Source organism: Tenebrio molitor, chromosome 1 (assembly GCF_963966145.1).
Source record: "Tenebrio molitor chromosome 1, icTenMoli1.1, whole genome shotgun sequence".
Lineage (NCBI taxonomy): Eukaryota > Metazoa > Arthropoda > Insecta > Coleoptera > Tenebrionidae > Tenebrio > Tenebrio molitor.
The window spans coordinates 35,658,026-35,672,083 of NC_091046.1; the positions used below are offsets into that span (position 1 = coordinate 35,658,026).

The 14,058-nt window shown below is 32.1% G+C and overlaps 1 protein-coding gene across 11 annotated transcripts in view; it reads left to right on the forward strand.

The window, feature by feature from the left end:
• Positions 1–14,058, forward strand: part of LOC138140844 (phosphatidylcholine:ceramide cholinephosphotransferase 2-like) — a 58,006-nt gene that overhangs the window by 15,753 nt on the left and 28,195 nt on the right. The window contains exons 1-4 of one of the 11 annotated variants that reach the window (XM_069061750.1): positions 1,357–1,504; positions 3,716–3,863; positions 11,316–11,356; positions 11,413–11,494. The exons of 3 other annotated variants lie outside the window; for them this stretch is intronic. In XM_069061750.1, coding sequence (XP_068917851.1) covers positions 3,805–3,863; positions 11,316–11,356; positions 11,413–11,494 — 182 coding nt within the window. In that variant the 5' untranslated portion in view covers positions 1,357–1,504; positions 3,716–3,804. Of the gene's footprint in view, positions 1–1,356; positions 1,505–3,715; positions 3,864–4,440; positions 4,564–5,013; positions 5,286–11,029; positions 11,074–11,206; positions 11,495–14,058 lie in introns of those variants that run through there. 7 more of the 11 variants (XM_069061751.1, XM_069061754.1, XM_069061760.1 and 4 more) reach the window with 7 other exon arrangements.

The following is a 14,058-nucleotide window of genomic DNA, read 5'->3' on the forward strand; positions in this document are numbered from 1 at the left end:
CAAATTTCACTCAACAAAGTAACGCCGAAATATTTAAAACGTGACTTTGTTTCATGAAATTTAAACGCATAATTTCCAAGGAAACAATAAATTGTTTTCAAAAAAATGTGTATTATTACCAGTATAGCATGAAAACGTAACTATATTTTAATTTTACAAACATGATTTGTCAGGTGCTGGTTTTTTTATTTAGCTTAGCTGTTCATTTTTTTTGCGAAAATTTTGTAAATAAATGCAACATAATATTTAAAGAATAAAATTTCTATTCTAGTTGCGTCCAAATTTTATCAGTTTGAAGAAAATTTGAACTATTCTTAATTAAATCAACAGTAGATAGTGTAGAGTAGACACTGTTCACTGTCAGTGTTAACGGTTCGTTTCCATGGCGATTTTGTATCACAACAAATAGACCTGAATACAACTACAAATTCCAAAGTGTATTCCTCTATGTCATCAACTAATAATTATACTTTCAGCAAGTTTTGTCGACTGTAAACGTTACGCGTCAGGCTTAATGTTTAGAATAATATAATTAAAATCTACTAACATGATGTACAACAACAGTAAATAAAAAAACAAAGACAACTTTTACTAGACGGGTAAATGAAAACTTGTATAAGGTGCTTTAAATAAATATTTTCCTACATTTATTTATAATTTGTTGATCGACTTATTACTATTTTTCTCACACTTCCTCCAATCCTCGCCCAATATAACTCAGCTAAGTTGTTAAAATCAAACTTTTTTTTCAACATATGACCTTGTTAACATTCAATTTCTTCAATGTGTTCAATTCAACACAATCAACAAATTACTTGTGCTAAATTTAAATTTAATTTAAAACCTATTTTTACAATCATGACAGTTGTGCATGCGTTTGCTTGTTTGTCTGCTATTTTCGGTTGCTGCCGAATTTATAAAACGTGTAAACAAGAAAAATGTAACGTGACCACCGCGATAATTTTCATTATTTAGTTCACGTTACCACGACTGTAGTTTTTTCAAGAACGACATGCATTATTGCATGATAACCCGTTCGAAGTGGTTGTAGTCATGCCTAAATCTAATCCTGCCCTTCCACAATACTAAATCCTTTTAAAAATCCTTTGTCTTAAAATCAATATTTACGAAGAACATGTGGGTGACCTGCTCATTCATGAATTTTTCGCCATAAACTAAACGCTCTCTGGAATCCGTGGAAAAAGGTCCCTAAAAGGTTTTCAAGATAAAGTGACGTAACGTGGGAGGCATGATTCAGGTTTTATTCCTTAAATTCTAAGAAAAAGAATTGTTTTCTTCAATGAAAAAGCTCAGAGCATGCGCTCGCAGAACGCGAACGACGTACTGTGACTGATTCAGAGTTTCAGCGGAGCCAGCTGAATTAGTCCTATGCTGATAAAGCTGTATATCCTAGGGCAGACATAACCCTACTTTCTACAAAGATCTTAAGATTAGTGTAGTGTTTTTGGACACAAAAAGTATTTATACATACGTGATTTTCAAGGTAAATCGATGTTGTAGCTTTTATGTGCTGAAATACATTGTTACATGCGCTGAATTATTCTAATCGCTCCCAAGCACCCCGCTGAAAACCGGCTTTCAGGCGTGTCTTAGTTACAACTAGTTTCTAGGTCGCAAAACAGAAACGCTAATTGTCTTTATGGGGAAAACTATCACAGGAAACATTTCTACTCTAATAGTTTTTTAAATTGTCAGATTCCAATAAATCGATAGTGTGACGTAATTGTCCAGTTTACGAGAACAGACTGCTACAATAAAAAGATATTGACAATATCAGCATAATATACTGCACGATCCATCATCTCTTTATGACGTCCCGACAAAGAAGATTTTTGACGACAATTAGATGAGATCACGATTCTAAAAAATCTTAGTACAGCAGAATGTACATTGATATTAAACAAATGGTACTTTATTTGTTAAAGAGATTTTTCAGTTGAATTTATTCTGGAGCAAACATTTCACTCGTTCACTTTTCACGATCAGAAATAACTACGATTTAAATGTCAAATGATGTTTGAAGTTCACGATGAAAGACAGTTCATGCATCATTATTCGCAATTTTAAATCATAGTTTTGATTACTTTTTTCACACTAAATCAATTTTGATTGTTAGTAAATCATCTGCGGGTTAAACTCATACCTACATCAGATGGTTCACTGTATAAAAAATTGCCAGAAATTATGTTGCTAATAAAAATATACAACTTATAAGTTATAATCTAGTAGCTAAGCTTATTACTCAAGTCGATTAATTTGGATAAATATTTTGTGAAAGCTTCTGGAATAAAGAATTATATTTTTGTAACCTGACAGTTTATTTTGGGGCAAGAAAAACTGCTGCCCTGGCCATGTTTAGAACTGCACTTCTTAAATCTCGGCCATCAATTTTACCAAAATATCTTCTGGTCGAAAATAATAAAATCCACTTCTTCTCATTTTTTCAATTGACCCACATTACAAATTGTTTGCTGCAACCATCAATACTCGTGTGTTTAAATATTTCAGAAGAATAATTTTATATTGACTGCGCGAGAAAAAAAAATCCAAAAAAATTAAATATTGGAGGAGTGGCGAAACTTACGCAGTTCGTTCCATTTTTCCTGCCTATATAAATATACATCAGTGAAATTTTATGCTGTTTATATTTACGTAAAAATCCATTTAATGGTACTGTCATAAAACTACACCCCCGCTTTTCACGTAAACCATTTTAACTTTATTATTGTCTACCACATGATCGTTATATTTTATTAGTTCTAACTGTCACGATGATTGTTTTAAAAATAGGTAAAAACCAAATGCAGAATAAGGACATGAATAAAAATTACTACAGATGTCCAATTATTCAACGCATTAATTCAAGAGGCAGTCGAATTTGTCGGTTGGAAGTTACTGGAAAGATATTAGAGAGCACTCATCTTGTTAGGCAACGAGCGGTCGTAGCATTACAAATTAATACCAGAGCAATTACGAGAGACGTTGATAGATTTTAAACATATTTCACATCTACTTTGGATTGGTAGACATTTGGTGACAAAACTGCAACATTCACGAATCATTTCGCGTTGTTTGGCTGTCCCGGGATCTGATATATCGCAATTTATTTACGTTGCGCTTCCTGAAAATTTGCATTATAGTGCACTTACATTGCAATCACATACAACAGCATTCCCGTGAATTTAAATAAACGCATGCAAGAGACATTCCAATGATTTTACCTACTTCTGTCACACAGAAATGGGTCAAAGTATATTTAGCGCCCCATAGATATGCGTGCTATGTTGTAAACATTTTGATTGCTAATGTGACTAATTTAATTAAATTCCCCGACTCTCATGAGAAAGCAATTTTGTCTGCACCGAACGCATATGGTGAGGAGCCTTTGGACAAATGCCAATTGTTTGTCCGCTCAAAATATATTCCAAGTAGTTTTCCAAAGTCAAATTTCTGCGTAGGTACTTCTACTTCATAATTTCAAATTCACTCCAACGTCTGCAAAAGGCTAATCGATGATTCCAGCTTGTTACGTGTGTCGCCTGTAACCGTTACTTCCCGTTTCGCCATTACACCAATGCTACTTCCACACAGTGAAGGAGCTGGTGCTATAGCATGATAACACTCAGAATATAATTTAATCTGAAGCATCTGGAGCGGAAGATAATTCAGCACTTGTAATAACTATCTCTTGCAGACTTAGTTTGTACCTACCCGAAACTGCCAGTGTCCAACAGTATTAATAATTTTCTATAAAGAAAGTGTAAGTGAAAACTATTCGAAATAATGAAACTGCAGCTGATTGTCGTCGAGACTGGGGAAAAGTGGCGGCGTGCACTCTTAAGGTGAGAATTACTCTTAGTCGTAACCTTAAGGATGTTCCATTAAATTTTAATTACTCCATTTTGTGTTCTTGAACTTGTTCCGAAGGAAAATCGGTCCGTCGACTGTGCCGTTGAATTCTATAAATAATGCGATATTCACTTCCGACATAAACACGATCCCAATAGCAAGGAAATTTGTTAAATCTAGTCTAGTGCAATTGATCCCTACACATACACGTGCGTCACCGTCTAATTTTTTATTCAAGGTAAAATGACTATCATTCAAGGTTAATCATGAATTTTCGTCAATAAATAATTCATTTTTGTGAAAAAATTAGAAACCAGTCGGCAATAGCTCAGCATTTTGTAATAAAACTGACGCCTCTTTCAAATTCGCAAAGATTTTCATATACGAGTACATACATATTTGTGCAACGTTTAAAATGTAAAAAGTGTTTGCAGCTATATTAAATTTAGGCATGTGCAGATAGAGCTTCAAATGACATGTATAATCCTTTAAATTAAACCAAATACATTACATTAGCGCGCGTTGGAACAAACACACTTATTTATTATGCTAACTGTTATCAACATGTAGACTAACAGCTGGCCATTCTGGACTTATCGAAACAGTTTACTGTTAAACGCAACACTACGCAGAGTACCAGTAGCGTCTAAAGAAAATGGCCAAATACAGAATACTAATCAACGAGAATGAGGGGTACGTATGTGTCACATTTCTTAAAGCAACGACGATGTTTGTTTTGCATTTAGGATGAAGTTCATAACGCACAGTGTACCATGACGCAAAAACCAAATTTATTTATCCGTTTCGGTTAAAAACATCGTATAAATAATAATAAACTTGAATTAGCAATTCATTTAAATCATTACAGTAGCAACGTGGTAAACAATACGGAATTTGAAAAACATTACACCCTGCTGTTATTTATATCGATTCCGTAATGTAATGTAGGTACTTTGTTAAAGACGTACGTACCACACTTATACAAACTAGGTCGTTTTAATTAAGTAGATATTTTTGAAACAAAAGTAACTGACAATGAGATGTAACGGTAAACACATCAATAATTTATTATTTGTTATTATCGCCAGTTGCTGGTAGCAAATCGAGGTGGGGTACATGATGATGCGAACATATTATTGTTAAGTCAGTGTACACAACAGTTATATACGCAGACAATTTCCACTGATTGAATTGTAATAGAGTGAAGCAAAGTCAGACCGATGTGATTTAAATTTAGTGAAAGTACCTCTTCTCGACTACATCAATTATTTTTCAATGATTATTACGTGTCTGTCAAGAATGTGGTAGGGTACATGCATGACTCACGATGGTTGTGTCGATTTATGGCAAAACAAACTGTGAACAGTAAGGGTTTAGTGCGGTGGTGTGTGATAACACGTTTCGATTTAGATTAGGTATGTGCAAGTTTGGTAGCAATTTAAATTTGATATTCAGGATAATAGTGCACAGTGTGCAAAAATATTTTCACATTCAGAAGTTGTTAACGAGGGTCGACTTTCTGGCAGAATATAAATACCCAGAGCCGCCTACAAGTAATTATTAACGTAAGGACTGTCAGCAACGTTGATCAGGCTCGTTAATTTGAACATCCTATATAAAATGCGTTAACCCCCGCGTAACAAATTATTTTCGCGATTACAAATTTATACAGAGGCAAATCACATAATCTACATAATCATTATAAATTTTCTATATTAGTTTTAACTTTAAATTACACATTATAATGTTTCTTGTGTTTAAAAGTAGGATTACGTTTTTCGGTATTATACAGACGGATTCACATAACAAAATTTAAATGCAACCATTAATAGGTAACTTGATACCTTTATTTACTATGAAATCTGGACACTGGCAATATTGACAATCAGTTGACAGTTCCTTTTTGTATAATTTTGAAATAATTTTTGTTAATTAAAATGTGCTCCAATGACGAAAAGATCGATATGATATTGATATATGTGAATCAGTTTCTTAAATAAACAAAAATATTGTCGATTACTTACTGATATTTTAAAATTTTTGTAATTGAGGCTTTTGTGAGGGATGTCCAAACCATACAAGACTTAAAAATAATTCATGTTTTTGGATCAAGTTATGAATAAAAAACGTATTGCTGGCTGCATTTAAATTTCGTTATGGTCGGAAAGTTATGTGAATCAGTCTGTATAATGTTTTAAAACATTTCTGATTTGTTTATGAAAATGTTACATTAAAACATAAATTGTATTTTTGGGACTTAATAGTAAATGTACAAAGCTACACTGTTTTTCTTTTGGTTTTCCTCTTTTATCAGTTGTATTTCACTATTTCTCAAAACTATTTCCTATCTCTGTTAAATGTCAAAGCGACGTAAATATGAAACAGTTTTGAGAAATAGTGAAATACAATTGACAAAAGAGGAAAACCAAAAGAAAAAAACTGTAACATATGGCTAAAAATATGTTAGTTTACATCAAGTTATTACGAAGATTAGAAGGCGGCATTATTCAAGAGATAACATTGCTAGTTTCTTCCTTTTTAGAGCCATTAATAATCGAGAAATGACACTTTAAATAAAGGTTGTTTCTCGGGTTTGCTGCTTCGAATCGAAAAATCTTTTAACTTTAATTATTTCTGGAAAATAAATTCAAAGATGGATGTTACATCTTCCTGAGATTACTAATAAATTAGATATAAATGTATATTGAAAAAAAAAATACTACAACGTTTAAGATGTCAAATTTACATTATGAAAATTAAGATTTCGAAATAAATTACGTATCTAACTTATTTCCATAGTAGCAACTATAAAATTACTAATTCTTAACTGTAATGGTAGTACCAGGTGACTATAAAAGATTGTGACTATTGTTGATAGGTTGGTAATACTTTTGAACTATTGCTTTGGCAAAGTTGAGGTTCTAAATCAAGACAGTAGCGTGCACAAAAGTAATTTTGACATTTATTGTTAATTAATGTTTTTAAATAATAAACATTCCCAAATTGGTTTTCACTGTTGAGCATAACATATTTATTAGAATGGCCTATTTCCGAAGCGATTTTATTAATGAAAATGGTTATTGGGAATATTCACGACAATCGGTATATCATCAGTTTCTTATTTTATATCCAGAAGAAGAAATGGAATATCGTGTTTTCTCATAGCATTGTGGAAGAGTGGTTGAACGCTTTCTAAATACATACTGGTAGTGTAGCTATAGGCAAATCTATGTGACGTGCTACGGTCACTACACCAGATGTTGTGGAAAAAGTTAATCAAATTGTTCAACAAAATCTACACATTTCCGTGCGTCATTTATTCCAATAAATAGACACAAGATATGAATTAACAGTTAACCTTTTTCCTTTCCTCATCAAATTTATTTTCCATCATTTTAGGATATTCCTATATAATGCTCACGAAAGATCCTAAAGAAAAATTTAACGACTGCTACTGCTAATACAGAGTCATTATAAATGATTGTACCATGTAATTGGCGTTGAAAACCCACACACATTTTTGATGTGCCGCCAGCCTCGCAACGTTAGACAAACTGGTAGACAGATTTCCACTACCCTCAGCAGCGCCACCTATCGGCGATACTAGTCTCACTCATATTATAAAGCTTGCAGCATATTCAACTAAGCCACCAACGACTACTACGATGGTACAACAATTTATACCTCTGTCCAATAATTGACTTAACAATAACATGCCAAACATTACTTTTTTATGATGAGATTTGGTTTCACCTTTCTAGTTTCATTAGGTCGAGAACCTGACTTAATTCCTGTGGATTTTTTTTATGAAACCTGAAATGCTGACATTTTAATTAACAAAAATTATTTCAGAATTATACAAAGAGGAACTGTCAAGTGATTGTCAATAATTCCAGGAGTGTCCAGATTTCATAGTAAATAAAGGCATCAAGTTATCATTGAATGACGTATTAGTGATTGCATTTAAATTTCATTATCATTAGGGTCGGAAAGTTATGTGAATCAGTCTGTATGTATAAGCCATGCCAAAACCAAATAACTATCACCTGTTGAATTAAGTTGGTGAAAACAAAATTACACTAGGAGCCAGTTTACAGAATCGAAATTAAGTTAATCGTAATCAAATTCGAGATTAACTGAACACGTGATCAGATTGAACCAAACGAAGTTTCGGATTCATGGATTAATCGCGCATTAGACCAATCAAATCTAAGTACACAACGTTGCCGGTTGATTTTCTGGGTAGAATGCAGTGTTGGCGGTTATTTGATTTCGGCACGACTTATAAAGAGTGGATTCATGGATAACTCGATTACAAATTAATTTGATCGCTCGATATTATATAGTAAATTCATTTTTGTAATGACGAACTAGAGTTACTAAATTTGGTAACTTTTGTCTTGTGAACACACTTTTTTACCGCGAATTTGGACTTTTAAAAAGGTTATAGGTCACGTCATTTGCTTCTACAATTTTGTACTTTTTCATTATGTTTCCATTGTCTCCTAGAGTAATTTCTTTTATTTTGTTGAAAGCCTTTAAAATATGCTGCTTCGTCTGCTTGCTTATTGATTTCTACTTTACTCTAAGAAAAAAAAGTTCCAGCTAGTTCGTCATTACAAAAATGAATTTATATAATATATAATAATATATATAATAATAGGTACAGTTGCGAGCAATAAACTTTGGTCGTCAAGGTCATTCTTTGACGCAATCGAAATGCTCCATTGTAAAACAGTCGTAAATATCATAACCTATCATCATGTTGTATCACATTGTAATTTTTTTTTCTCATTTTTTGACACTTTGTTGACATGGGCATAATCAGACAGGGAAATTTTTTAAATTTGTGACAATCTAACCAAATTTTGAAATGACATTGACGACCAAAATTTATTGCTCGCGACAGTACATATTATTATCGGACAGAATGCTTGACGATGATTCTGAATCTGAATGACAGCGATGACAGTTAATATTTGATTTACACCACAAAAAAATTTGGTAAAAAAAGTAAAACTATTATAACAAAGCTATCCATGGCTTGCTTGATCGCATCGACCACTCACCAAGATAAAGAATAGTGTTTATTCCTAATCACTTACTTTTACATATTTGTTAAAATACTTTAACATATACAGTTTTTCTATCTTCAATGAATTCACTTTTTCTTGTCCCCCCCCCCCCTTCTTAGCGCGGATGTCTATCACAATCACAATGTCAAACACAGAATTGTCATCAGAATGGCCAACATTTGCATTGATAACATATAAAAAAACGTCACAACCTTTTATAGTCACTTCGTATATGGAATGAATTAATAGTAATAAATTATAGCTCCATTTCCCGCTTTTCGTTATAAAATATTGGTAATTGATTTTCAAAAATATTACAGATATTGTAAATCAATAGCAATAGTAATTTTAAAAGTCTAGCAAGCCCTATATATTTGTATTTTTCTGGAAATTCGACGTGGTAAGCTTAAGTTATGGTCCCAGTTTCTAGAACACCTAAACCTTAAATTTCGTTTCATCATAGGAATGTAGTACATAATTCTGTTTTTTATGAAGAAATATTGTTTAACACCACTAGTTAAAAAAGAATGGCAAGCTATTTTTATTAATTGTACACAACTACACACAGCATCACACTTATTAATGGAAACACACAACAAACCTACGATTTTCCAACAAATAATATATTCAAATCAATCCTCACGTGTGGGTTTGTTTGTAATATTGATTCATTAATTTTGCGGTTTAGGCAGGAAATTGGATGGGAATTATCAAGACATTTAAACGACCCTTACGCAACGTCTTTTTCCTCACTTGTGGCAATATCTCATTTTATTGAGAAACCTAATTTACCAAATGGCCCATAAAATATTAAGTATTAATAAAGTTCGATACAGACAGGAAACAGATCATATCGTTGAGTGGTGTAAAATCAGACACCGATCAATTTGCATCAAAAATTTATTCCCGACTAGAACAATAGGTTTACCGACTATTGTTGTTACGTTAAAGCTGTAGCTAATCCCATTAGAGGGCTTTTTGAGTATAAAATGTCAACAATGGAATGAGGAAATCGTACGTTGACATTTTCGTTGCAAGATCGATGGCTACAAACAAAACTTTGGTTTATTTTTAGTTGCCAGAATATCAAAACGTGGCACGCTGAACTTTTGTTCGAATTGTTAATTTGTTTATCTGTATTTTTTGAACTGCCTCCAAAATGCTTTTGTTTTCGCAGACATTCGAACTAATTATCTTTTACAATAGCCAATCAACCCAATAACAATTGTCGCAATAATATTAAGGTCAAATGGTATCAAGACTTTATACTCGTAAACTGTCTCAACAGGCTCGGTCATTTTTATTTATGGAAATCACACATTGGCGGGTGAATCATGTAATGAACACTCAGAATTCTTGGATAATTTTCAAATTTTGTCAATTCTTGATAACAAGTCCGTGTGATAGTATTTTCCATATTGTTGCAATAATTTTTTTCTCTTTCTTCCACTTCTGAAATTGTTACAAATAATTTTCTTCTTTGAATTTCCACTTTTGATTAAACTAGCAATATTCCTTCTTTGCTCTTGTCAGGATGTTTAATCAATTTCGAACACTGAATTTAAAACACTAACTTTATTATGAACGATGATTTATTATTTCCATACACTCGAATTACTCTTAACTCTAATTCTTAAGTCTACTCAGTATTAGATTCACAATTTCTCTCCTCAACTTACTGTAACTCTCTTACTTTTATACTCATACATCCCCATTTCATTCAACCACTCACATTCATTCTAGCTCCAACGGCCAAAATTACTAATCCAATAACAATCGAATGTTTAAATTTAGAAACAATCCGTTGAAACCAACCGATTCTCCTAACCGACATTTTTCTGTTAAATCTAATTCGTTCCGAACAATCTATTAGCATTCACTCATAACCAAATACACTTCTACATTTCCTTATGACTAACGGATTTTAACGAACTTCTATCGATGGTCTAAAAATTACAACAATATTTATAGTGACTCATTATTGTAAGAATAAATTAAAATGGTTTTTAATGTAATAAAGCTCATGTGTGACGGGGCCATCGTAAATTATTCAGTGTGTTTAGATTGTCATTTGTAGTGGAAAAGTATCTTCTACTCTTATGGCCTTAAATTTTCCAGCAGATGTTGCGTAAGTGTCTATTAACACTCAACCGCCGCGGTATTTAGGAGCCGTAACAGACTACCTAATTGCAAACTATCGAATAGTGTTAACAATAACCTAATGCTCATGTGCAAAAAAACTCGCTAGTTCGAGGAGCGAGCGTAATTATTAGCACGTTATCCCGAGCCGGTCGGGTATCTCTTGACGCTACCAACAATAACTTCTTTTGCGTAAAATGCAAATGAAAAGATTATTGTAAATTTTTAAAGGTGTGCAAGTGGAGAATGGCAGTTCTTCAGAGTGATTAGGAGTATTAGGACTAAGTTGCATGTAAAAGAATTTCAATAACGATGGGTCTTTCGACAGTTTCCGAAACAGTGGACGAAAATGAAGCGAACGCACAGAAAAAAGAGGAAAAAGAAACCGAAATTGTTATAAGTGACGGAGAGTGAGTAAAGACGCTTGTGCAGAGTAACATCAATTCTGTCTTCGACCTAATACCAATCAAATCATCTTTTCATGCCCTTTAACGCACTTCTCTGCTGTTCAACGCCACTTGTACTAAATTTTGTGTAAGATGTTTTAGAAGGAGCGGTCATGAGAACTGCTTGTGACACTGTTTCCTGATACGTATCATGTTTGTGTCTTCAAATATTTATATTTTCCATAGCGCTTAACAGCTATACGTCTTCAAGGCTAGACTACAGCTGGATACTGGCAACAATAGAAATATTCAATTTTCACACACAGTGTAGCATTTATATTACGATTAAAAAGCAAAGTGCTTGTTATCTAAGCTAGATTCACTTTGCTGTGGTCGAATCCAGCGTCATCAATTCGCTATCGTATTTAGCGTGTGTAAATATTCATATTAAATGTGTAACGGCTCTGATTGTAACGTGATTCGTTGTTCAACGTCCTACTCTGCATTACTCTTGTTCATTAATGTACTTTTATTTTATACATAAAATAGCTTAAACATAGGATTACTTAACCAGAAAAGTGACAAGGATTTATTGAAACTTTTGCAAGTTTTTACACGATGTCAATAATTATGTAATGATAACGCTGTAACAACTTGCAGAAATAAATTATCCAAGGTTTTTTATAGGCACTGAATAATTTGGTTGGTTAAACCCTAGGTACATACTTCCATTCAAGGCCCATTGCGATTTTTCACTGCGTCACAACATTTCGTTAAATAATTAAGGTCAAACTCAATTGTTGATAATTAGAGAGATCAATGGTTATTATTGCTGAAGCATCCTTGATTTAAGTTTCGATGAAATTGCAAATGTGCTGTCACTTGTCGCTGTTGAACCTAAATATGTGTGCTGGTTTTATTTTTTTCTCAAATTAAATTTATTTATTCGTTATTTTTAGTTTTGTGTTGAACAATGACTTTACGTACACAGTAAATTTACAGAATTTTTAAAACAGTAAAATTAACTATTTCAACAAATATCTATACGAAACACTTTGCATAAAATTTTACATTCATTTCAAGTGCCGTTGCTCCCATTATAATTATTATTTATGGTTGTCTACTTAAAAAATGAGTAAACAATACCAGCTTTTACTTATGATGACTTATGGTCTAGAAATTTCTTTAATACACTAGTCATAGCATACTACATCCCAATTATTTCTGTAATTTTATTATTGAAACGATTAAAACGTAGCCATAATTTCTAATTACCTCATGTACTAAAAGTAGTACAATATTACAATTATGATTGAATTTGAAAAAAAAAGTAGAAAAAGTATCAATGTAACAAAAATATTCACGATATTAATGAGTTATGAATTAGAGTAGTAACTTACGTATTATTAGGTTCATTTTCTCCAGATACCTACTACATTGGATAGATTTAACTGTTTTATCTTGTGAAAATCATAAAACATTAATAAGGAAAGTTAGGGCTGAAAGTAATCGAACAAGTAAATAGTAAACATTGTCTATTATTTATTTGTAATTTTAAACATAATAATAAAGATACTTAATGCAAATTAAAATTCTAAATTAATTTTATTAATATTATTTATTCATTGCACAGTTACACGTTACAAGTCTAATTTAACTTTTTGACAGAGGAACATTTACCTTTTAATGTACTCGTATGAAACCTACATGACGTTGAAACAAATTGAATATGTAGTCTCTTTTTTGGAAACGTACTCGTATATTTTTGCATAATATTGTATAACCACTGAATTTCATTTACATAATATGTTTAAGTTTACCTTCCTTATCTTCAGTACATAGCTAAAAAAGTCTGACAATGACATTTTTATAATAATAAAGGTGACTGCTTGCAATTGTTATAATTGTTTCAATATTTAAATTTTCTACAAGTTCATATTTTTTTTAAATGATGTAAATACATACGTATAAGATTTATTAAATATCACTGACTATTTAATTCATCTGTCACTTAATGTTCATCAATCAATGAAACAAACTTAATTGTGAACACAGAAATATTATTTTCTAACAAATTGAAATGTACAATTTGAAAAACTGAAAAAAAATTGAGGAATTTGATTCATTAAATAGTCCTCCAAATACGATTGGTAGTCAATGTTATGCAGATCATTTTTGCAATGGTGTTACGAATGTCAACGGCGCTGACATTCGTAATAAACCGAATATTTTTCTGGTGGTGTTACGAATGTCAGCGCCGTTGACATTCGTAACACCACCAGAAAAATAATCGGCATAACATTGACTACTCACCGTATTACAACTGAAAATTTTGTATCTTTTACATAAATTATTTATTAAACCAAACATAAAAAAAATCTGAGATAGTAAAAGTTTTTCTTTTAGTTGAAAATTTGTGAAAAGTCTTACTAGTTAAAATAAGCAAACTGATTTGTTTATTTTAGAGTTCTGCTGAAAGAGTTTGGTTTTGTAGAGAGGCGAATAAATTGTTTTCAGAGTTAGATGTTGTTACTAATACATATGTTACTGTATACATATGTATTTTCATCACCCCTAAACTAGTAAGA